We start from the raw sequence: 24,132 nt of genomic DNA, 5'->3' as shown, positions 1-24,132 counted from the left end.
GGTTTAATGGGTACACTTACCCTAACAGCTGAAAACAATTGTTTTAGAAAAGTTTTAGAAATTGAAATTTAGAAAAGTAATCAAATGTAATAAGTTACATTACTTTGATTAAGTAATTATAGTAACATTAGCTATTTATTACATTTTAAATAGGGTAACTAGTAATTTGTAACCAATTACATTTCCAAACAAACCTTCCAAACCTTGCATGTGTAATGTTCATCATGAAGCCAGTGTTTATCCAGGGATATTTGATTGTATTTCAAAGTCTCGTGATAACATTGGTTAGGCGTGCGAATGACGCAGTTTGGTGGCGGGGGAGGGAGGGGAGCTGAGCAGCAGTATAGGAAAAGAGGAGGAAGCAGCAAGGATGGCGGAGTCACACCTCTGAAGGTAAAACAGTTACATTACAACCTTAACAGTGAAGGTTTCACCCACCGCAGCACGGCTACACATTGCTCTACACACAACACACTCGTCAGTCTCTTATTAGGGCGTGTGTAACCATAAAGTGTCATTTCTCAGAGGCGAGTACGAATGCACTCTTTTGTTCAGCTTCGGAATGGCCGCTGTTTTTCACTGTGTTTTCCTTTTTTCCTCGGCTAATATTCAACACGGGAACGGCGCTTAGGCACTGTGTTACAGTTAAGTCCGCGGCTTGTTTGCTGCCAGTGGCAGCTTTGCGAGGATATCAGCTGCCTCCAGTCATCGGCTGCTCTCTTTGGGTGTCTGCCGCCAGATCGCGCTCAGCTGGCCGCAGCAGAGGTCTCTCCTCTCGGTCCAAGTCACGGCGGACGGGTCGCTCTGCTCGGGCCTACACACACACACACACACACACACACACACACACACACACACACACACACACACACACACACACACAGTTAGCTCTGCTTCAGATGAAAGCTAATCGCTGGAAGTGAGTAAATATGTCAGCGAACACGTCGACATCTCTTTTGCCATCTCAGCAAATACATATATAAACATAGCCGTTAGTTTTATTATTTAATGTTGATGGTGCTGTTACTCTTCCTCCTTTGACTGAGAAGATGGCTCGGTGAAATACAGCTAGCTGGCGGGCTAACCTACTGGCTAGCTGGCGTTAGCAAGTTAGCAGTCTGGCATACTGACGTTTGCTCTCCTATTGACGTTTAGCTTAGCTGCTTTTATTTCCTGCCTTGTTGTCAGTCCCGCTTTAGCAGCCTTATCCAGTGTGTTTTTCTCTTATTGAAGATTGCTAACTTTGATATATCACTTTTGACGCTTGCTTAGCTGACACAACTGATTTTCAGCCTACGTGAGTTAGTTAGCTGGTTGATGTTAGGTTAGCTGTCACACTGGAGCCTGTAGCTTTGTTACTGTCCGCGTCACATCCAGTCACCATACAGGGAAACCAACCCTGCTGTGTGCTTTTCAGGTGTTTATGTAAATCAATTAATCTCGAAAGGTGACATGACTTCCTCGACCTGGTACCATTTTTGTCGGTAATCTGTTTCCTAGGATTTGTCATTGGCACGCGTAGCCATCGAGCTAGTTACGTCCTATGTATAGCAGTAGCCAATAGCTGCCAACAACTCTCCTCTGCTTTTTTGCCCAGTTTTACACGGATAACCACTTAAACTGGCAGGCCACATCATACATGCTATCTTGTATTAAAACAGTAAGCTATTGCATTGTCAAGTAGCAATTCATGAGCTGGACTGGAGATATTTCCTTGTCATCTCTGATTATCTAACATTGATGCATCGTATTTGATCCAAAATGCATTGTAATGGATCAGCAAAAGCTGGAGAACATTAGACAGTCCTGCTTAGGCCTAAATGCATTGGCATTATCAGATGGGCCCAAGATATCCTTAATGGAAAAGTCATTATTCTCTATGTGAGTTGCAAGTGCCATGAAGTCCAAGTGTGTAGTGGCACTTCATGGTGTTGTGTTAGTGTTGATGGATGTGCACTAAAATGACTTCAACCACACTAAAAATGACCCACATACAGCTATGTGGGTTGAGCTTCATATTTACATCCACTAAATGAGTAGTCCTAACTTAATGGACCTCAGTCTTTGCAGTTTTGTTACAGCTGGATCTCTTGCCTGTTGATTTAATATTATCCTGTGGCTTTGGCAAACTTCTGCCCCAAGGTCATCTTTACAATGATCTTCTCATCCTGAGTATAGTAGATGTTTGTAAAGGGTAATGTAAATGCTGTAAACAATCACAAAGCATCCATAAATAGTGCAGTTTTCTGATTAAACTTCTTTACATATTCCCTTCCTTATGCTCAGACAGTCATTATATTCTTACAGAACAAGTGTGCACCACCAGTCTTTAACACTACTCGTCAGTGGGGTTACAACTGTATTTGACAAATACAATATCATGTTCTTGTGCTGATGGTTGTTTGCCAGTTTTTACAGACTGACTATATATTTGCAAGTTTTTGGATGTTGTCAAACCTACGTTGTTTAGTCTGGTTGAACTGGACTCTGGTTCATTTTCCCCCTTAGGATGATTAGTTTGGACAGATCTGATCACAGCAGTGGTTCAGGAGTGTGGACCAAAACAACCGCACCAGTCCAGTCATGAAATCTGGAGCGATTTGTTTGTGGTGGGAGCGCCATCTGAATCTACACATGAGAAAAATGGACAGTTCCTGGCAGCTAGTTGAAGTGAATCAAGGTTTGATCTGGACTAGCAAACAATATGTTTCCTTGGGCAGATTAGGCCTTCTTCAGGTCCCTCTTCTTGTGTTTATATTTTCACAACCACCCCAGACACATCTGACCATTGAGCAGAGTGAATGCTCTCTGATGGCTTTTAATGATACATTTTGGTTTGCATTAATTTTTGCTGCGTGAAGAGAAACCGAACCAAATAGAACAATGTAATAAGTTCAGCTACTCATCCACTGATTCAGACCAGAGTAAACAAACTAGGTTTCTAACTTCTGACTGGGGGCATTTCTCACATATATTGTATATGACTATTGCAGTATTCTTGGCATGAAAGATATACTCAAATGTACAATGTAGCTACCCCATCAATGTGAATTATATGTGACGGGTGTAAGTCTACATAAATGTGGTGACTGTAGACAGAAAGTGCAGTTCTGGCAATAGCCTGCAAACTCTGATGTGATGACATACTCTTAAATAATAACTTATTTCCTATCAATTGTTTTTCATGGCAAATTGTATATGCTGTTGAGTGTGTGCATTGTACAATTTGCTTGTCAGGGATGGAAACCTGACTGAATTTCATGAACCCATTCAGTGTTTCCCGTAGTTTGACTGCTTGGGGGTTGCTGACCATAACTTGGGAGGGACTCAGCAGTTCAGCTCAGCTCTGTTTAAGAGCAGCTGAGATTGTCACTAAAATGAGAATAGCCTTTCCACCTTGTCAGTCCACTTTAAGTGAGCCTGGTCAGGTAAGGTTAACCAATTGTCACTGACTTTGGAGCTAACCCCCTTCACCTTTCCCACAGTTGAGGAAGCAACAGAAGAGACCCTTTTTGGTCTTGAGAAGCTGTAGCATTTATTAACAGACACACTGGACATTTACTGCCAGATTGACAACTTAGTGCTAACCTTTTCCTCTGCTCTGCTCACATTCATTGTCACTTTCCTGCCACTCACTTTCTCCACTTGCTATGCGCTTGTGCTCATATGTGCAAGTGAAAATCATTAGTATCCCATTGATATTAATGATAGTGTGAAATTGCAGCGTGGCGCTCATTTTGCAGCGGTGCAAAATGAATATAGGAAACACTGGCATTGTTCTTACTAGCACTGCTACCAACCTGTTACTGTTTTTTCTTCTTCCTTCTTCTAAAGCTTTTTTAGTCAACTGAATATCTAACTTATGTGCTGTTTTTCAGAAACCCCTGCATGCATTTGAAAGACCACAGATTAGAAACTAGAAGTATGCCTGTTCGAATGTGGTTAATTTTTTGTTGATCTTGGCAAACAAAGACAAAAAGTTGATACCTTAACTACAAAGCTTATTTTCTTATCCAAAAATGTCAGTATTAATATAATGAAAGAGAAATGTTAATACAAACAGTAAAAAACAACAACAACAACAAAAGACACACTTAAGAAACTGTTATGTTCTCATTTGGTCTTTTGTTGGGACAGATCATAAAACATGAGTCTTTAAATAACGTTTACATGCAGTTTGTAATAAACAAGATTATGTACCAGGGCAGGGACATAGAGAGTACAACCATAAAAGGAAGTTGCTTGCACAGTTTGGTTTAGAAGGCCCCAGCAACAGGACTGGTCTGGCTATTCTCATTTTATGTTCAAATAATTTTGTACACAGGTATGTCTCTTGCAGTTGGTGTTATATGTTCACCGTCTTATTTATGACGGACTCAAAGAGCAGTGGATACCTTTTTTATTTACAGAACACTCTGTCAAGCAGTCTACCATGTCAGGGGTGCTGCTATTGACCCAACATTTCTTTTACCCAAAAGGTCATATGACCTGTTGTTGTGGGGACTTCATGCTTTGAAGGCCACTTCTAAAGATTACTCTCAGCAGTCCTAACCTTTTCACTTAGCTCTGATCCTGATCCAAACCTGCCTCTCTTTTTTGCCACAGCTTAGTTCGTACTAGTGTTGGAGAGCTAAGTCACTGAGGTGCAACAGCAGCAGAGACAAGCTGGCTCAGTCTGGCTCACGTAAAGATCCAAAGAGTCGTGTGTTTTGTCTGGATGTCTAAGAGATGTAAATATTCAGTGTGATTGCTGCATTACAGACTTTATAGGGGCTAAAATTGCTGAATGCCTGTTTAGGTGGGGCTGTAGGCTTACAGTAATGTCAACACCCGCTGGGCCATGTTTGTTTAACAGGAGTAAGTTAGTGTGAGGTTATGCTTAGTATATTCAACAGATTTGCTATGACTGGCACAATACACTAAATACCAAGAATCTCACGGTACTGTCAACCCACCAAACCTGTTGAAGTGTTTTTTTTGTCTCATGTTTAAGGCGAGTATTGTCAGAGTATTAAGGCTTCTATTTAGTTATATTTGTTTTTCCTACACAGTGATGGTTGCGCACATAGCCTCCAGTAAAACATGAAACAGAGCCTACATTACAGCTTTACTTTGATAGTTTTTAGTAATATTTTCTCTAGGAATATTTTTCATAGTATCCTAGTACCGTATTTACTGTCTGTTAGGGTTAGAGAGGGAGAGGAATGTCAATGAGGAATCGTGGCAGAAAGGTTTGGACCTCCTCTCTTTATCTCCGGAATGAAAAAGTTTTCAGCTCACAACAGTTCTTAAAAGTTGTGATTCTCCTTTAAAATGTTGCTGAAATTGAGCCATCGCTGAGCTGTTTTAACACAGCAAAGTTACCTACCAGAGCAAACAAAGCAGTGAAAAAGAATTGGGCTTTATGTAGCCGATACTGTCCCATCAGACATATTAAGATCGATCATGAAGCACCTTGCAGCTTATTCTGAGCTGTGTTCGCCACAAGAAGAGTCTGTTTACTGTAAATTGCGGTGAGCACTTTTTGATACATGAAGACAGAAAATCAAGATAAAAATTCATTTTAAACTGATCTGACCCATTTGAAATCAGGTTGGCTGATTTCTTTCTGTAAAAAAAAAAAAGGCAAAAACAAGTGGACGAGGCCCTGAAGTAGGGCAACTATGGATTATTTTCGTTATTGATTAATCTGCGGATTATTATTTTGACTCATAGTTTTGTTTATAAAATACTGAACATTACGTTCATCACGATTTCCCTATGTCCTAGGTGATGTCATCAAATGCCTTTTGTTTGGCTGGGTGTCCAAAACCCAAAGATATCCAGTTTACAGAGATATAAACCAAAGAAGAACAGTAAATCATCACATTGGGGAAGATTATGATACCAGTACCAATCCAAGGACCCTTAAAGTGATACTGATATCTATTGAGTACTTCATCCGATACTCATGTGAATAGAAGCATTAAATTGCAAAAAATGCCACCATTCCTCCACATCTAAATGATTTGATTTTTACACAAATTCACCACAGACGGATTGTAGCTGCTGTGGCAATGGACCGATCACATGTTGCACTAAATCGAAGAACGCAAGCATTGAGCAAGTCTGATTAGATTAGATTCTTTATTGTCATTGTACAAAACATACAACGAAATTCAGGTGCACTCAAGAACCAGGTTCAAATATAAAAATATATAAATGCATCCATTCGTTTCACTCATACTCTCATCTGCAGAGCAAAACTTCAAATACACTCATTCATTGCCAGCGTATGCAGTTAAAATGGGATTTTAAAAAGTACTCATAGATATAATTGCACGTAATAATAGATACATTGTTGCACATTAAGTTGTGATGTGTTCTAGGAGTTTGCTTCAGTTCATTATGGTAATGGCTTTTGGATAAAAACTGTTCAAGTCCATACAAATAGTCATATTTTCTAGGTCTGATACCCAATCCTAGAGAAGATTGAACTTTAAAAATTACTTTAATATTAATCAATTAATAGGTCATCAACATTTCTGTAGATGGATTTTCTGCCAATTGAAGAATAGCGGTGGATTGATGTGGGTTTTGCAATGACTGATGCCAATGTTTTCAGATATATTGTTCTTGTTTTTGTTGTTGCTGTTGCTGTTATTGTTCTTTTTTTTTGCATTTGATAAAATACAACAAATGAGACACAACATTCCTGAACTTAAATTAATTTAATTTAAATTCAGGAATTTTGAGTCACTTGAGTTACTGTCCACATTGTCTCTGTTTGTTTAAGTTGATCTGCACTCTATCTGCAGTGCAATTTACATTACATTAAAACAATAGATAATGTAAATAAATGTGTACAAACTAATATTTGTAAGAAAAAAAAAAGAATGAAAGTTTTAGTGCACGTAACAACAGTAGTATCCCCTTGTTTGTGAGAGAACAAAAAATGTGTACATTTACATAAATAAATAAATAATGTTAGTGGACCCAGCAACATCTTTGTTTTTGCTTCCAATGAACATTAATTTAACACTAATGTATTATTCACTTGAACACAATAAAAAAAAGTGCATTGTCTTTGTTTAGGTAGATCTGCACAGTATTACACATACATATTATTAGGTATGCATTATTAGACATTATACAGTCTACACCCTTATTTTAAATTAAAAAAATGATAAAGTAATCGGAAGACTTGCTGTGAAAAAACGTTATGAATAAAAGGTAATATTTTAGTGCCCTTAGCAGCAGATAGCAGCATCTCCTTGTTTGTTAGAACGAAAAATTTGTAAACAACTGAAATAAAAAATAAATAAACAATGTTAGTTCAGTGCAAACAGAAGCTCCATCTTTTTGTTTTTAGTTCCAGTCCCAGTTAAGAGCAGAAAGTTGAAATGGAAGAAACAAAGTCTGCTGCATTTTCTCCAGTTTGGCTGTTTCTCCTCTTCTCATAAATGGTCCCAACCTCTCTGAATATTCTCTCACTGGGAAAAGAGGAGGGCGGAGGACAAAGACATTTTCTTGTCAGCGGTGCAAGAAAGCTTAGGTGGGTTTTGTTCTGTTTCCACCATTCCAGTGGCAGACCAGTCTTTCTGTCAATCCACGGCTCCCAGAGGTACCGGTTCAGCTCATCTGAGATTTCCTCGCTCTCTTCCTCAGCAGGAGCTACATGATGACTGTGAGACCCAAGAATGTTTGCTTACGGTCGTCAGCAAAACCAGCGGGGTCCTCTTCCTCTACCCTGATTTGTTTAGGATATGATCCTTGGTCTCCAGTGGTGGCTTGTTGTTGCTCAGACTCAGTGGCGATGACTTGTTCTCTTTTGGCCATTTTGTTCAGTTTGTCCTCTGCTGCAAGACATTGCCCTTGTTTCGAGGATCCAGCAGGGTTGCCAGAATGGAACACTTGGTCTCCCCAATCTTGCCTGAAGCTGCATCTTCTTCACCACTGCATTACTTGAGATGAGGAAGTTAATCTCAAAAGTCCCTTCTTCTATAGGGCCCAGAGTTTTTGAGGTGATTGTTCCACTGTCACACGTGTAAACGTCCCGTGTTCTCCTGCATACACGCTCAGCATCCTCTGCAACATGTGCAGAGTGGAGTTCCAGCTGGTGGGAACAGCTTGAAGGATCCCATGCTGGGAGAGGCCAAGGTCTTCTTGAATGGCTCTCAGACATCATTTTGCTAGCTCTGAGTGGTAGAAGTGTGTTGCATTTGGCTTCAACTTGCTGGTAACCCCCTGCTGTCTGACTGCTGATGATGCCCTCCTCAAGCTGCAATGTGTGTGAGCCTGCCCCTGTGGTTCGGTATCTCTGCCAGTCTTATGCATCTGATCATGTTTACACCACTGTCTCTCAGCACAAGCACCATTCTTTCAATTGTAATGGTCCATCATGTCAAGAAACATCGCACTGATGCTTGCTAATGTTGCTAGCAAGTTGATTACGTTGATGGTAGCTTTTGGTCTCCTGTTAACCTAAGCCAGCTTATTAATCAAGACTATGTCTAGTTCATTGGCAAATGCAACTTACTGTAACTATTGTGGATATCTTATAAAGATCAAATAATTTATGACTACAGATTGTTGACTGGAGACGATAAGAGAGTGTCATCAATCCTGTCTTCATCCTCTGCCTCAGCCAACTGGTTTTATCCACTTGAGTAGTAATAGTTCTGCTAGCAGACTATCAGTAATCAGTCAGCCACTACTACAGAGTATTTTTGCACGTCATGTCTTCTTTTTATAATGTCACGTGTGGATTATTAACCTTGTTACAGTACGTGCCCTCATTCTAGTTAGTGAACTGGCAGCTTCTACCTGCTGAGAAGATCTCAGTCAATAGTAGGACCAGGAGCGCTGTGGCACGTCTCAGGAGGCTCCCTGCGCCACAGCGCTATCAATCCGCAGCATTTCTATATTTGACGGAGCCGTTTCTAAAACGCGTCAAGCTCAACAGAGCAGATTGCACCAGACAGGAAGTCAGACACATGATCGGCATAATAAACTTCCGTCTCCCGATTGTATTTCAGCAATAAACACGAATAAAACAGACAGATAAAGACACCATCTAGCTACATAGCCTACTGACATATGGTATAAGATTAAAAATCAAATAAAAATACCAAATCAACTAAATTTGAGCAAGGTGACAAAATCGGACCTTTTAGTTGTGCTGCTACTACAGTAATTACAGTAGCCTAAAGGCACTCGTTTGGATTTTATTGGACTGCCACAATTACTGTATTAACAGTGCAACTTCATTTTAAAAGGCAGATTTCTCTCCCAGAGCAAGCTCCGCTCCGCTGCCCGGTGTGAGTTGACACCAGGCAGAGGACGGAGCCGGTGGAAATCCCGGGTAACTCTGGTCCTGCGCTGTGCTTAGTCTTCTGTGTGAGAGATATGCGAATAACAGACAGACAGACTGTAATTTATAGATAAATAGCAATATGTTATAATTTGTGATAATTTGATTCTTTATATTTACATACTAGAATTGTTTCTATTCTTTATAATTTACTTTTTGGTATTTGTGATTGTATCTAACTTTTGTATTTAAAATTATCCATCTATAAAATGTCTATCTATACGGGGAAACCCGTATAGATAGACAGTGCTGCATACTGCATATGACAATTATATATTTAGAAAGTGGAACTGAAGTGACATTCATTACAAGATGATTAATTAAAACATTTCAAAATGCACCTGCATTATTTCCATTTTGTGAATTTTAAATAAAAGAACAATCATATATTTCCTCATTGAAGTTTTCTTAAAAATAGTTAAAATCTCGTCTCGATCTCGTGACCCCAATATTGTGTCTCGCCTTGTCTCGTCTCGTGAGTGTATCGTCACACCACTAGTAAACTGTTGACATGAAATATCCTTTTCTTTTCCCCACAGCAAATCCTTGAGGGATTAAAAAACCCTGATGACCTTTGCAGCCTGAGGGAACTTGTGCCCAAAGGTCCTGGGATTGTATGCAGCCTTGTCACTTAAGCATGTGGCCCATGGATGCCACAATCCAGTTGCTTCAAAGGATTTTTTCTCACATGGCATTTTAACAAAGGAACAAAGTATCAAAAGTTTCCAAAAAACCTTTGGATTACACGATCTTTATTTCAAGGATAATCATTAATGTGTGGGTCTGCACAGGGATGTTTTCTTTAAAAGCCTTCTTGGCTGTCTGTGTCCCTTTTTTCCCCAAACCATAAGTAACCTGACAAGAGAGACTCTCATGAGCAACTCTGCAGGAGGCCCGATAACGTCGTCATGAGTAGTACTTTAGGCAAAGAAAAAGATTCAAAAGAAAAGGACCCAAAAGGTGGTCCAGCGGGGAAAGAAAGGGAAAAAGAGGCCAAAGCTCTGGCCAGCTTAGTCAAGGATGGTGGCAAAGAAACGAAGACCAAAGGGAAAGATGCCAAAGAAGGAAAGAAGGACACTAGCAGCTCAACACCGGGAGTTGCCTTCTCTGTCGACAATACGATAAAGCGGCCAAACCCAGCACCAGGTACGCGCAAGAAGTCCAGCAATGCCGAGGTGGTCAAAGAGCTTAATAAGTGCCGGGAGGAGAACTCAATGAGATTGGACCTATCTAAACGGTCCATTCACATGCTGCCGACCTCAATTAAGGAGTTGACGCAGCTGGCTGAACTCTACTTATATAGCAACAAGCTGCAGAGCCTGCCGGCTGAGGTGGGTTGCCTATCAGGCCTGGTCACTTTGGCCCTGAGTGAGAACTCCCTGACCAGCTTGCCTGACTCCCTGGACTCCCTTAAGAAGCTTCGAATGCTCGACCTCCGGCACAACAAGCTGCGAGAGATACCGGCTGTTGTTTACCGGCTGACCTCTCTGACCACGCTGTACCTGCGCTTCAACCGTATCACAACGGTGGAGAAGGACATTCGAAACCTTTCCAAGCTCACAATGCTCAGCATCCGGGAGAACAAGATTAAGCAGCTGCCTGCAGAGATAGGTGAGTAAAACCTACGTGTAATAAGAGGATTACTTTTTTCAATTTGGGCAGGGCAAGAAGCAAACCATATTATCCATAATTGTGGGAGGTAGTGGGCAATTGCTGGGTTTAAAGCGTTGAGCATCCAGATTTGTAGGTCATCTTTTGCTCATAATTTATTTTAAATATCTTATTCTGGTCAGTAAACCATTATTAAACTACATTGGACCCCATCACAAATGGTTACTGAATACACACTTTACACTTTCTTACAGTTCAAAATCCAATGAACTCAAGTTAGTGAATGTTGAACTGATTATTCCTAGATGAGTCCTACACTCTGAACCAGTGTAACCAAGACAAATTCTACTTTTTCTACTTAAAAATCATATTCTGAAACAGAAAAACAGTGAGAAAAATGAGTTGGTGTTTTAAGTGGGACAGAGGACTTTTACTGAAACTGAAACTACTAAATTTTGGTGATCTGTGCATGTTTCTGCAGGGGAACTTTGCAACCTCATTACTCTGGATGTTGCCCATAATCAGTTGGAACACCTACCGAAGGAAATTGGGAATTGCACACAGATAACCAACCTCGACTTGCAGCACAATGAGCTCTTGGACCTCCCAGAGACTATAGGTACAGCATTTTCAGTATTTTTACCTTTCAATTTATGTCTGTTACTATATTCGTTTGATTGTCTATATTGATTTGATTTGTCTGCCAGTTAATAGAAAAATGACTGAAGACAAGATTTCTATAAATGTTGTAATGGTAATAAGTATGTTTTGTTGTTGTTGTTGTCATTTCAGGCAATCTAGCCAGCATAAATCGCTTAGGTCTGAGATACAATAGATTGTCGGCCATCCCCAGATCATTAGCCAAATGTCGAGAACTGGAGGAGCTAAACCTTGAAAACAACAATATTTCAGTGTTGCCAGAGGTAAGGAGAACCAAAAATACCTTAACATTTAAAATATAAATGCTTAATAATACCCAATAATGAAAATAATTATAAATTACATCCCTAATTTCTGTTAAGCTAGTGTTAAAATCAACTGTTTCCTAGAGAGGTAATAAAACGAAACACATTCCTGTTGAAGCCTAGACTCCTCTGTCCTTGTGCTTTAAAATGTATAAGAATAAGTGTATGTCCAAGGCGAGGGCCACTAGTGCATCCAGCGTTAAAGTATCACTGTATCACTATAAGTGTGTTGATCACATTGCTTCTGTCATGTCTCTGTTTCTGTGGCTGACCAGGGCCTCCTGTCAAGTTTGGTCAACCTGACCAGTCTGACACTGGCGAGGAACTGCTTCCAGTCGTACCCTGTGGGTGGACCATCCCAGTTCTCCACCATCTACTCCCTCAACATGGAGCACAACCGCATCAACAAGATCCCGTTTGGTATCTTCTCTCGGGCCAAAGTGTTAAGCAAGCTTAACATGAAGGTGCATATATGTGCATGTTTGTCTGTGAGAGAAATTATTCCTAGAAAATGTAGAAATGATCATGAATTAGTACTTTCTAGATCATTTTCTGCTATATACTTTGATTTTTTCCCAGGTGTGATTAATAGGCAATAGGTGATGTGATTTTCAAAGCAAACATTTTGACTTGTCATAATAGTACAAGTGTTACTGATAACATTAACTGTGCCTCTGTCATATCCAAGTGTTCCAGTAAGACATGACAGTGTGACAGTAAGCAAACAATCACAATACTAGGACCCAGACACTAAAGCAGCAGAATGTAAAAATGGCTGGTTTGAAAAAGAGGCCTATGGAAACTTTTGAATATTAAATAAATCAAGCACTCACATGAGTAATACAAATCTTTTAACTCTTAAAACCAATTTATAAGCAATAAATATAAATCTGGAATGGTAATTTCAAAAAATATTTGTAAAACATTTTTAGAGCAACTGAAGTTGTTCATCATAGTGAAATGTCATGACATGGAGGCATCCTGAAGTTGTACATTTACATGTAGTGTAGAGGTAGTGGCATGTCCTTGTGTTCTTTTATATAAATGCCATTTGGAGTGGAACTGTATTGAGAGAATTGTTCAGAACAGCACTTATATTGAAGTTTGTATCGGCCTTTAGCGAGACATATTATACACAGACACTCTTAAAAATAACCTCAACTTGTTCCTCAGTGTATGTCCGCCTGGATGGCATTTGGATTTAAATCTCCAATGTAAACATTTAATCCTGGCGCCAGGTAACATAGCTGACATAGTGCACTGGTCTGCTCAGCCTCTTGAACAGCACTCTCCTTGTGTTGACCGTCTGAATTGTCATCTATATTGCTAATAAAGGCATGCCATTGTCTTCCTCAGGACAACCAGTTAACGTCTCTGCCATTGGACTTTGGCACATGGACCAGCATGGTTGAGCTAAACCTAGCCACCAATCAGCTGACTAAGATCCCAGAGGATGTCTGTGGTCTAGTTTCTCTTGAGGTGAGTCTTGGATACACACATATTGTGCAGCAGGTATTTAACTGAAACACTTTTCCAGTGCTACATCCAGTGATTTCAGACTCATAATTAGGAGAGGTGTTGAAGACGTAATGACCAATCTTGAATCTTTTAGGCAGATGGCTATAAACCAATAGTGCTGTCAGTCCTCTGGGTCTCCCAACTTTAAAGTCTGATGTAGAAATGTGTATTGTTTCACTTGAGTCAGATTTAGCACATATTCTTAACCCTAACCCCAACCCATCTAAATTAAAGGGGACCTATTATGTTCACTTGTTATGTTCAGTAATGGATGCTATGAACACATTGTTACACACCTACCAGATTTGTTTCTCCAGTGTCATTGTAGAATAGTTGTCATAAATTGAGAAAGATATGACCATTCTGTGTTAGGAAGGATTACATCAGTGCTGTGAATATTAAGACAAGCTCAGAAAAATGCGTTGTGATGCCAGTGTCATTTCATTGTCTTTGCAGGTGTTAATATTGTCCAATAATCTTCTCAAGAAGTTACCACATGGTATTGGGAATTTGAGAAAGCTACGGGAGCTCGACTTGGAGGAAAACAAGTTGGAATCTCTACCTAATGAAATTGCTTATCTTAAAGATTTACAGGCAAGTTTTCCGGACATGTGGTTATCTCCTGTATACTTATTTTTCTGTAAATAAAGGTAGATGTGTGCTTTCTGCATATATTTCCATTATTAGATATAAGACAAAGATTCTGAACCAGGAACTAATAATATATTAATGATATAGTGATGAGACAACAAACTAAAGATTTAAGAGCCGAATCTCTCACTATGTTCAAATAATTGTAGCTGCAGGGAACAGGTAACAAGACATGCGGTCTACCAGATTAGACAATCGTCTGAGATTAAATTGAAAATAAATGGTTTGATTTTTTTCAATAACCATTTTTTTACCCAGAGTATGTTTGTTAAACCAAGTTGCCATTATGAAACTATGCAATGGGACTGGTAAACGTGAAAAAGTTTAACAAACCTTTTGAGCAAAATATGAAAGGCATCGTTCCTTGCTTGCTTGGTTTTTATTCTTCTGCAGTGCTCAGACTTTCACTAACATGTAAATGATAGACTTTTTTTCATTGTTGAAATGCATTGTATGATGTCGTACACTTTCAGTCAGTTAATTGTGCAGAAAATGCATTGTTTAAAGATGAAATTGTCGAATAAAAAACTTTCTGTGCTCTCACACTCTCATTAGAAATTGGTGCTGACAAATAATCAGCTCACTACATTACCCAGAGGCATAGGCCACCTCACCAACCTCACTCATCTGGGTTTGGGGGAGAACCTGCTGCAACACCTTCCTGAGGAGATTGGTAAGGATTTCTATTATCATCTCATGTACGTACACCAGAGACAAGCTCAGGTGACGTGTTCAGGGCCGGAAAACTCGCTGCCTGAATCAACATCTCAGAAGTTCTCTCGTGATGGTAGGGAACTAGAACTGATCTACAGATTTAAATTCTTATAACTTGGCTCTCAAAATATAATTTTGATTTCTGGCACACAGTTTTGTCAAAACTGTACCATAAACTAAGCATTAAAAAAATGAAATGGCAAATGATAAACTGTTCAAACAACCCAACAAACAAGTATTTTGTACAGACAACATACAACTTAAATAATTCTAGCCTCTCTGGCCTTCTATTCACATAGTCCTCTAAATTTATGTCATTCAGAGGATTTACAGCTTAAGACAAAGAAGGAAGAGTTGTGTGATCAGAGAACTTTCCTGATAAAAGCTAAACTTAACTGTTAGGATTTAAGAGCTTAACAGTTCACAATATGTCCCACTACTGACCCTGTGATTGGTCCAACCTGGCTAGGCTGGTTACTGCCGAGGCTGAGTGTTAAACCAGAGATTAAAATAAGTGGAGGAAGGAGCTGAAGGTGTGTGTATTTTTAGAGTATTCAGACTGGGCCCAGAATTCAATTATACCTGTGGCTTCAAGGTATTTAGAAACATCTACAGCTGATTACATTGTTGTATGAGAGTGGAAAATGTATGCACATCATATACATATATTCTTTTAATTGTACCCTCACTGTAACTGAGATGTACCACAGCCCAGAGGAGGACCACTGCAGTCTCTTCATCATCCCTTCTGGGCCATTTGTTTTACATGGGCCATTTGTTTTTACATGTATGGCTCCTTTAATCTGAATTAAAGGAGCCATACAGTTTTTCAACCATTTCATGTCTTTCCAATGGTAAATGATAGACTATATAATTAATTTAGAATAAATGGTACAGTAAATTATATTTTTCCTTTAATTTGCCACCTTCCTCTACATACTATAACTTCTACTGAGCTTATGTTTCCAGCACCACAATTGCAACATATTTTCAATAATATTGCATAAAAAGCGGTGAGAGGCACCTTTTTCATTATTCCAGAAAGTCATATTTTATTGATGTGCTTCTGACACTGTTTTCCTGGATGTTCACATCACTTAAAACACACACACACGTTAACTAACAGTAACTGGTGTCGGTCCTCAGGTACACTGGAGAACTTGGAGGAACTGTACCTCAATGACAACCCCAACCTGCACAGCCTCCCGTTCGAGCTGGCCCTCTGCAGCAAGTTGTCCATCATGAGCATTGAGAACTGTCCCCTCAGCCACCTGCCGCCCCAGATTGTCGCGGGAGGTCCCTCCTTCATCATCCAGTTCCTCAAGATGCAGGGACCATACCGTGCCATGGTCTGAGCCGAGAGCAGCTCAAATCCCAGTCCTACTTTACTCTAAACCCTCCACTTGCTCTGCACCCTCTCGCCTGCCCGCCCCCATTATGCGTATCATACACTGTAACGAAAAAACAGACTCGCTACAATCAGTGTCGGTGGGAGGGGGGGACAAGAAGAGGAGGAGGGAAGAAAAGGAAAATGTTTCTTTCACCATCCCTGGGCAGAAAGAAGGCGAATCTTTGGAGACTTGACTTCTGTGTTACTCCAGAGTTTATTATGGTCATTTTAGGACCCCGCCCCCCGCTCACCTTTCATTCCAAATCATTTAAGAGGAAAATATTTCCATCTCTTTGCCAAAACTGAAGATATATAAAGTTATATATATTGAGTAACTGTGAGCTGAGTGGCAAGTCTTTTAACCATACTAAACCATGCTCCCATTGCCAATGTATTTACAGTAATTACAAGCATCTATTATGTGAGCAAGGATACAATTGTATGCAAAAACAAACAAAAAAAGTCTTTGGAACTTCACATTTATTGCTGCTGCCGTAATTTAACTTTGTCATCTTGTTGTTATTTTTTTCTTTTGATATTCCCTTTTTTTTTTTTTTTTTTTTTTTTTTTTAAACATAATCTTCACTAGAGAACTTGTTCATTGCTCCTTGACCACAGAGAACAAAGGTCACATGATGGCATATTTGTAATTTCTTAATTGTATTTTTTTTTTTTTTTACCTTTTCATGTTTTTTTAAAAATGTGCCTATGTTTAGAGTGATCCAGTGGTTCATTTCTAAACACAATTGTCCACAAGAATACAAAGATATAATTTATTTCAGTAATTATTTTTTGTATTACTGCTGTTTTTCCTTTTTATTGGTGTACTTTTTGCCGACAAATTAATCTGTTTAGCGAGTGATATCAGTTATACAAATAGGATGATTGGATTTTTTTTTTTTTTTTTTAAACAAATAGCAGCAGCAGTTGTTAAACGTAAAGCTAGTAATCTATACATATGAGAAATGCCAATCATACATGTTTGAAAAAAAAAAGAGCAAGTTGGACTTTTCTCCAAAATGGGCGGCGCTGTGACCCGCCACCCCCAGTCTATACTGCTTTTGTGACAAAAGGGTATTGAAAAAAGTCAAAGATACATAGGTGATGGGATAAATGATAGCTGTTTTTGTATATGTACACAAATCCTGGTTGTTGCCTTGAGTGCAATTTTTAGTTATGTTTACTTGTTTGATATCTTCAGTGTTGGGCTGCATAACTGTCATCTAGTCGATCATTGACCAACATATCAATCGTTTTCAAAAGACTTATCTCGGTCTCTGCAGCGAGTGTATCAGAGCTACAAAAGGTTTGATAATAAAACATTGACAGGTAATCCCTTCTTGACACTTCCTTTTTTTTTTTTGTTAATATACTTTTTTTCTGTAGTTTTTTTGGCAGGGTATCCTGAGAATCTTAATTACATGATGGAAAATGATCCCTTGATTTTAGATTTGTAATTTAATTCTTTTTTCTTTTTTTTTGGTTTCTTTTTTTTGTCCCACACTGTCCCAGCTATGCTGCTGCTCTTATGCACTTTTTTTTTTTAAAGACATTGGCATCCTCTATTATGAAAAAAAACACAGTAGCCTCTCATTGGTTATTTTTAATGGGGGCATTTTGTTTCATAAAGAAGTATTTTATCTGTTAAACGAACCGTTTATCATGTAAATTTGTATCAATTAAATATAAATGTAGACTTTAGCAGGCTCAGAATAGTAACTTTCTTTGGGGAAGTTTTATCCTGTCAATCTTAAAAAGGAACTCGCTCCCTCAAACTGTAAAAGGGTCTGTGTGGCTATGAGGTGTTTTGAGATTCCCATATCCTGCTTTCTCCATTGCAAGTGAAATGGCTTATTGCAGTCCAGATCAGCATTGTTTATTTTAAATCATTAAATCACTGTTTTCTTTTTTTTCCTAAATGATGAAGTGTGTATTCACTTAGTATTATTTCAAGTGACTGTACATTAAAAATCCCAACAAAGGTAATCAAACTTTCCCTCCCCCCCCTTTTTGAAAGTGTGTTGCATCCCAGCTCAATATTCAATCATGATTCTGTTTTATATTGAAATGTGTGGGTCTACTTTCTTTGCAGCAGCTCGGTGTGTTTCTTTGTGGGCTGCGGCACAGAAGTGATGGGGGCGCCGCAGCTCACCTCCAGGTCGGGGTCAGGGGAACAATGTACCGCTGCTTCTGATTTACCAGCAGAACCTGTTGCTGCTTTTTCGTGGACTGAAACATATGCTGTACAAAACAGGAGGGGGAGGGGAGGGCAGGAGGAAGCGGGTAACGATCCACTCCCAACACCGATAACAGACTTCACTAAAAAAAAAAAAAAACCTGACGAGGGACAAATCCACTGACCTTTTTTGATTTGGGGTCAGGCCTGGTGGTTTTCACATAGATCAAATCGTTTGGACACAACGATGAGACAACACAACAAGGTGCATATTTGAGCTTAACGCAGTTACAGTACAAGACTGTCGAAAAAAAAGACACACAAAAAAAATTGTAAAAAGGGCTTTCTGTGTTCACGCTCAACAACACACCGGAGGCATTGCATTCCTGGGTTTTATATAAAAGCTTTGGAAGTTTCTTTTTTGTGTGTATTTACTTTTAGCTGTAAACAATTGTGTGAAAAATGCCTTCAACGAGTACTCAAAAGTGAGATGTGCATTAGGTATGCAGCAAGAGTGCTGTGACCCATTTTTACATTCAGTCTCTGGTTTTACTTTTTTTTTCCATGTGCCATTTTGAGAGGTTGAGATCGCCATGTGTATAAAGACGCAGAGAGGAGGTGGGAGGTGGGCAGAAACTGAAAATTGGCTTTATTGACCAGAAAGCATTTATTAGATCCTGGAATGTAGTTTAAATGTGCTATAGATGAAGAGGAGGAAGAGACCATCGACTGGCCCCGTTCAGTTGGAGATGTGACCAGTTATTGGATTAAAAAGTGATGACGACGTATTGCATACTGGTGCATCCAAACTAAGTGGAGTATAATTGGTGTTTATTTTTCTATTGTCTGTGATTTTAGGCCATGGAGAGCATCGCAGAATCAAAGTCATTTCGCTCCTTTTGCTTTTACTTTCCTGGATCATACAACTTGTCTTTTTTTTTTCTTGCCTGGTTTTTTGTACAGGAAAACAAGCATGTTGAAAACATATTTGACATGATTTTTCTGGGTCAGAATCGTGCGTTTTTGCATAGAGGACTTCGATTTAGTGGCTATTTGGTGTATCTGCAAAAGCTCCCTTTTTGTATATTGCAAAGGGTATCAAAGCATTCTGTGGCAATGCTTATCCTACTTAATCTACATTGACAAGCAGCCTTAATGGTCTTTTTTTTTTTAAAATGTGTTTGTTTGGCTATTCCTTATGTCAATGGCCACTGACTGTACTTGACAAGCAACTGGTCGTTACAATGTAAATTTGGGTCTAGTTTCTTTCTGTCTTTTTTTCCCTTTTACTCTGTACAGTAATCTGACGTTACGGTAGACTCAGTATTACAGATCTGTAATGTGACAAGAATTTGACAAAAAAAAGACGGAAGATTGCAATGGAAGATGATGCCATTATATGCTACCAAGTGGATGTGCATCAGCCGGCGTCTCACTTGTCTTTGGCATTAAAGGGGAATGTCACCAAAACTGACTTGCATTGTTATTCTGAACAGAAACTAATAGATTATTTTTTAAATTATTATTATGTTTAGACATAAATTATCTGTTGAGTTTCAAAGATCAGGGGAAACTAAATGACATGCTTGTTGAAAGTTAATTTAACCTTTAAGAGACATTTTTAACAACATTCATATCAAGCATCTGTAGTTATTTACAAGGAAAGAAATACTCTTTTCAGAAACAAATTAGTTATTTTTTAAAAGTTAGATATTCAGTCACATGTTTCTCATCTTGAGAGCACATAACCACATAAATTTCCACTTTTTGTAGTCAGTTTTGGTAGAATGGCCCTTTAATGCAAAGCCGTCAGCTGTTTTCCACTGCGTACCTACCTGACACCCTGAATCCCACCCACACACAGACACACACACACAAACAAAATCTCCTGCTCACACACCCTTCTATTGTATCCCCATACATTTACTTGACTGCCTTACATGCACCAAACAAGACCTTGATGACCATTTGATTAAATCAATGACAGATAATCAATTTTCTTTTTCTTTTTGTTCTTTTAATGTCAGCAAAGGGATCGGGGTATACAGATTTAACAGATGTTGAGAGTAAAGTTTTTGGGTCAGTTGTCTCTTGACTAGATGAGCAGATGCAGACGTGACTACCTCTATGTGAGTCTTCATTGCTAACCACAGCGACCAAGATCCAGTTGGAGGTGTTTCTACCTGTGTACATACAAAGCTGCGCGTTCGCAGCAGGAACTTGGATTTGGACCAGCAATTCAACGGCAACTTGTTTTACTAAGCATCTTTCTGTTGTTTTATTTTGGATATATGCCTTTACTAAGTATTATTTGGCTAATGAAAAAGAGGAAAAATACACCGATTTGTGTGCTTGGTTGTAAATGACAAACTTAATCAATGCCGCCCCATTGTAAGACAGTTATCCTGAAACCAACTAGTTGCAGAGTGCCACTTTGCAAATGGGTGAAAATGACTATGTTTGGTGATGTTCTGTATGTACATACATCTTTTTAACTGTAATAAACCGATAAATATTTACAAATTTATGATGTGTACAATGTGTTAGTATTCGTTTCACAAAACAGCAAATAATAGAATGATTCCTGAAAGACATTTTTGTTTTGTTTTGTTGAAGAGAACCAGTGTTTTGCTTCTCTGTCCACATCTTTATTAAGATGGACACAGCACTGAGGAAACATTGGTTGTTGATTGCCAAAAAAATCAATGATTGTTTTGTTAGTCGAGACATTAGGGGCCTTTCATACTTTTAAATAGGAAAAGTTGATCGATAATAAACCTATTTATGTAGAACTTCTCTGAACAGTTATAAAGTATGTGACAGTAAAAACAAGATACAAATGAAATTAAAGATTAAAACTATCTAATCAATAACATTTAAAAAATCATAAATAATTATTTGAAAAGCAATTCTATTGTGTTTAAAACAAAATTCTAGTGTGTTTAAAATAATAAACAGAGCTTGCAGCTCTGATCTCTTCAGAAAAGGCTCTAACTGCGATGGCACTTTTGTGTTGAAGTCTGGACCTCAAACAACAAGAAAGAGATGTGTGAGGATCTCAAACATCAGCAGGGGGCAAAAAGCAATTTAAGGTCAGAAATACAACTTATTAATCAGTTGGAAGAGCAACAGACAGCCAGTGTAAAGAAGCAGGGTCTGTGAGATGTGACAACCTTGATTAATTGTTAACAAGAGAGATTTTTGGAGGAGATGTGTTCATACTAAATAAGTATACACATCTTTATGCAATTACCAAACCCTCATCATTGCTAAAATCTCAAAGGGACTTGAACTGTTGTGCTGAAGTTCTGCTTGAGGAAACTTATTAGCCTGTTTGAGGTATCTGCACAAGAAAAATTGTTAGTATCTGAATTATAACGTCTTGTGTAACCCATCAAACATCAGATAAATCACTGGTAGTGACAAAAACCATCAAATAGATGAAAATGTGAAGAAACACCTTCCTGCGTAACCTGCAGTTCATACTGCTGAATCTGCAGTTGCTGACTTGCATCATGTTTACATTTATGCCTGAAACTGTCCCGTGTTAAAGCTGAATCTGTTCTCTCTCTACAGCAGCTCTAACTTAACACATTAAAGTGACAATACACATTGTTTTGATTACATTGTCCTCCTGTTCAGTTTCCGAAAGGCCATTCAGGGAATGAACCTGCAAACAATACTGGGAATCATTTACAGAAATAAACATGCTCTTGGTGTCCTGCTTATTTGTATTTTTGATCAGAAATTTACTGTTTGCTGCTGTTCTCTTTTCAAAACTGATGATCATTACAGCAATGCGTTTTCCCAAACTGACTAAAATCCATTTACTTATATTTGTTTCCACGGTTATGCAATACATAGTTTATAATCAAAGATGGTATAAAAGAGAGGTTATAGATCATTTTTAATTACATATTTCCTCTCAGCTGTATCCCGAACGATGTGTGCCTGCTCCAGTGCAACACCGCCCCCTGCTGGTAAACTAAAGATTTTATATTATTGGAGGGAAGAAGCTGCCTGTATTTCTGCAATACTGGAGCGTGAACACACTCAATGAAAGGCATAATTATACAGGTCAGTCCTGTCTGTTGAGAGAGTCATTTTAGACTAATTTCATCTAGTTTTACCAGTATCATGCTCACACGGATCCGTTTTCCTCCTTTTGGTCTTCTTGTGCGCAAAACCTACATCACTAAAGTGACTCCAATAAAGAAAGAAGAAGAAAAGAAAACGAAAACCCTGAGCCGACATATGTCCAAGTTGTCATGTCTCTGTAAACATAATCCCTCACTTCACGTCCTCCTGCAAACTGAAGCTAGAGGGCTCTTGGAGGAGACGACAGGTGTCACTGTATCCTTGCGCTTCGTCTGCGCCCTCATGCGTCAACAAGCGCCACGACAAAGCCACTGTTTACCCAAAAACAGTCAATCCACTGAGTGTGCGGCTGTAATGTTGTCAGCCTGGACAGACGGGATTATCAGGCTGATATGATATTTGTGACTCGCAGGTGAATATTCAGCCACTTCCAGTTCAAAGCTTTTCGTACATTTCCAAGAGTCGTTTGACTGAAACTGGTATTTAAAAAAGTGCAGAAACGAACATCAATTATCGAAAAAGACGCATTATATTTCAGATGAAACACTTTGCAAAAAGTTGTCAGGGTTATACACTCTGCAGTCACTCACTGAACACTTCTGGTTTGCTTAAACTGCTGCATTTATATTAAAGTGTTATGTAACTAAAATTAAGATGCTACAGTTTTTGACTGTCTTATATTTATACTTCGGTATTGTCATGCTCTTCTTTTTTAAGTAGGCTACTGTTTTGATAGTGTGTGTTTAAAGATTTTCACTTGCACAATCCGTTTTTACTCTCCTTAATGATAATATGTTATAGTGTTTTCGATTTTTTTTTTTTAAGGCTTTTTTTGGTATATATATTTACTGTGTAGCAGCACATGCACTGACCCCTAAATGAGTTAGATTGTCAGTAGTTGCTGACTGTGCAGCTCACCTTGAGCCTGAGACAGGATGTAAGGGCCCCTCTTTGTACATAAATATATATTTTGGCCCCTATTGTGGCAGAAGTGACATTTGCCCTAAACACCTTCACCACACCTCTTGTTCCTAACATTTCTCAAAAATTAGTTAGACTGCTAATTTGTACTCCCAAGGGAGGGTGCAGCCTATGAGTGTTAGGGCAGGAACCAGAGACAAAAACACATCTAGAGTGAGAGATTAAAGTCCTTCTGAAGTCTGACTCTAACATCTCATAGGAGGTGAGAACACACACACTGATAATAATATTAATTACTGTGGTATTATTGTTGTTATTTGTGATTAAAGATGCTGGTAGTTTGTAGACTTTTCCCACAGGGTGGGCTTCCAAACATGCATTTGACAAAACCTGATAACCTACTGAGTAGGCAGGAGGTAGCCATGGAAGTCCTAGTAACTTGAGCCACTTGTGAATAAGACACCCAAAACAGTCTGTCATGGGGTTGTGGCCTAGGCTCCTAAGCAGTCCCCAGATTGACACTTGTGTTAGGATATTAAGTCCCAGCAGGGCCCCACAAATGGTTTAAAAAAGATAACCTGTGAGCCCCTCTCGGGTAGACTGTAGTATGAAAAAACATTATTAATGCATGCAGATTAGCAATCTTTTGGCCAACCTATTAGTTTAAAAACTCAAACAGCACTCTGTCACTTCTTGACCTAACTAATCTTTAAATAAGTTTGAAAGGTAAAAAGTC

The 24,132-nt window shown here is 38.9% G+C and overlaps 1 protein-coding gene across 1 annotated transcript; it reads left to right on the top strand.

The window, feature by feature from the left end:
• Positions 1-347: 347 nt before the first annotated feature.
• shoc2 (SHOC2 leucine rich repeat scaffold protein) lies at positions 348-20,879 on the top strand. Its single transcript, XM_062435150.1, has 9 exons — positions 348-393; positions 9,892-10,963; positions 11,445-11,582; positions 11,756-11,886; positions 12,204-12,392; positions 13,285-13,407; positions 13,903-14,040; positions 14,653-14,770; positions 15,958-20,879. The coding sequence occupies exons 2-9, from the start codon at positions 10,261-10,263 to the stop codon at positions 16,164-16,166; spliced, it is 1,749 nt and encodes a 582-aa protein (XP_062291134.1). The 5' UTR covers positions 348-393; positions 9,892-10,260; the 3' UTR covers positions 16,167-20,879.
• Positions 20,880-24,132: the final 3,253 nt, after the last annotated feature.

Source organism: Scomber scombrus, chromosome 2 (genome assembly GCF_963691925.1).
Source record: "Scomber scombrus chromosome 2, fScoSco1.1, whole genome shotgun sequence".
Lineage (NCBI taxonomy): Eukaryota > Metazoa > Chordata > Actinopteri > Scombriformes > Scombridae > Scomber > Scomber scombrus.
The sequence above is the reverse complement of the archived record's forward strand: the minus strand, read 5'-3'. Positions and strand labels throughout refer to the sequence as shown.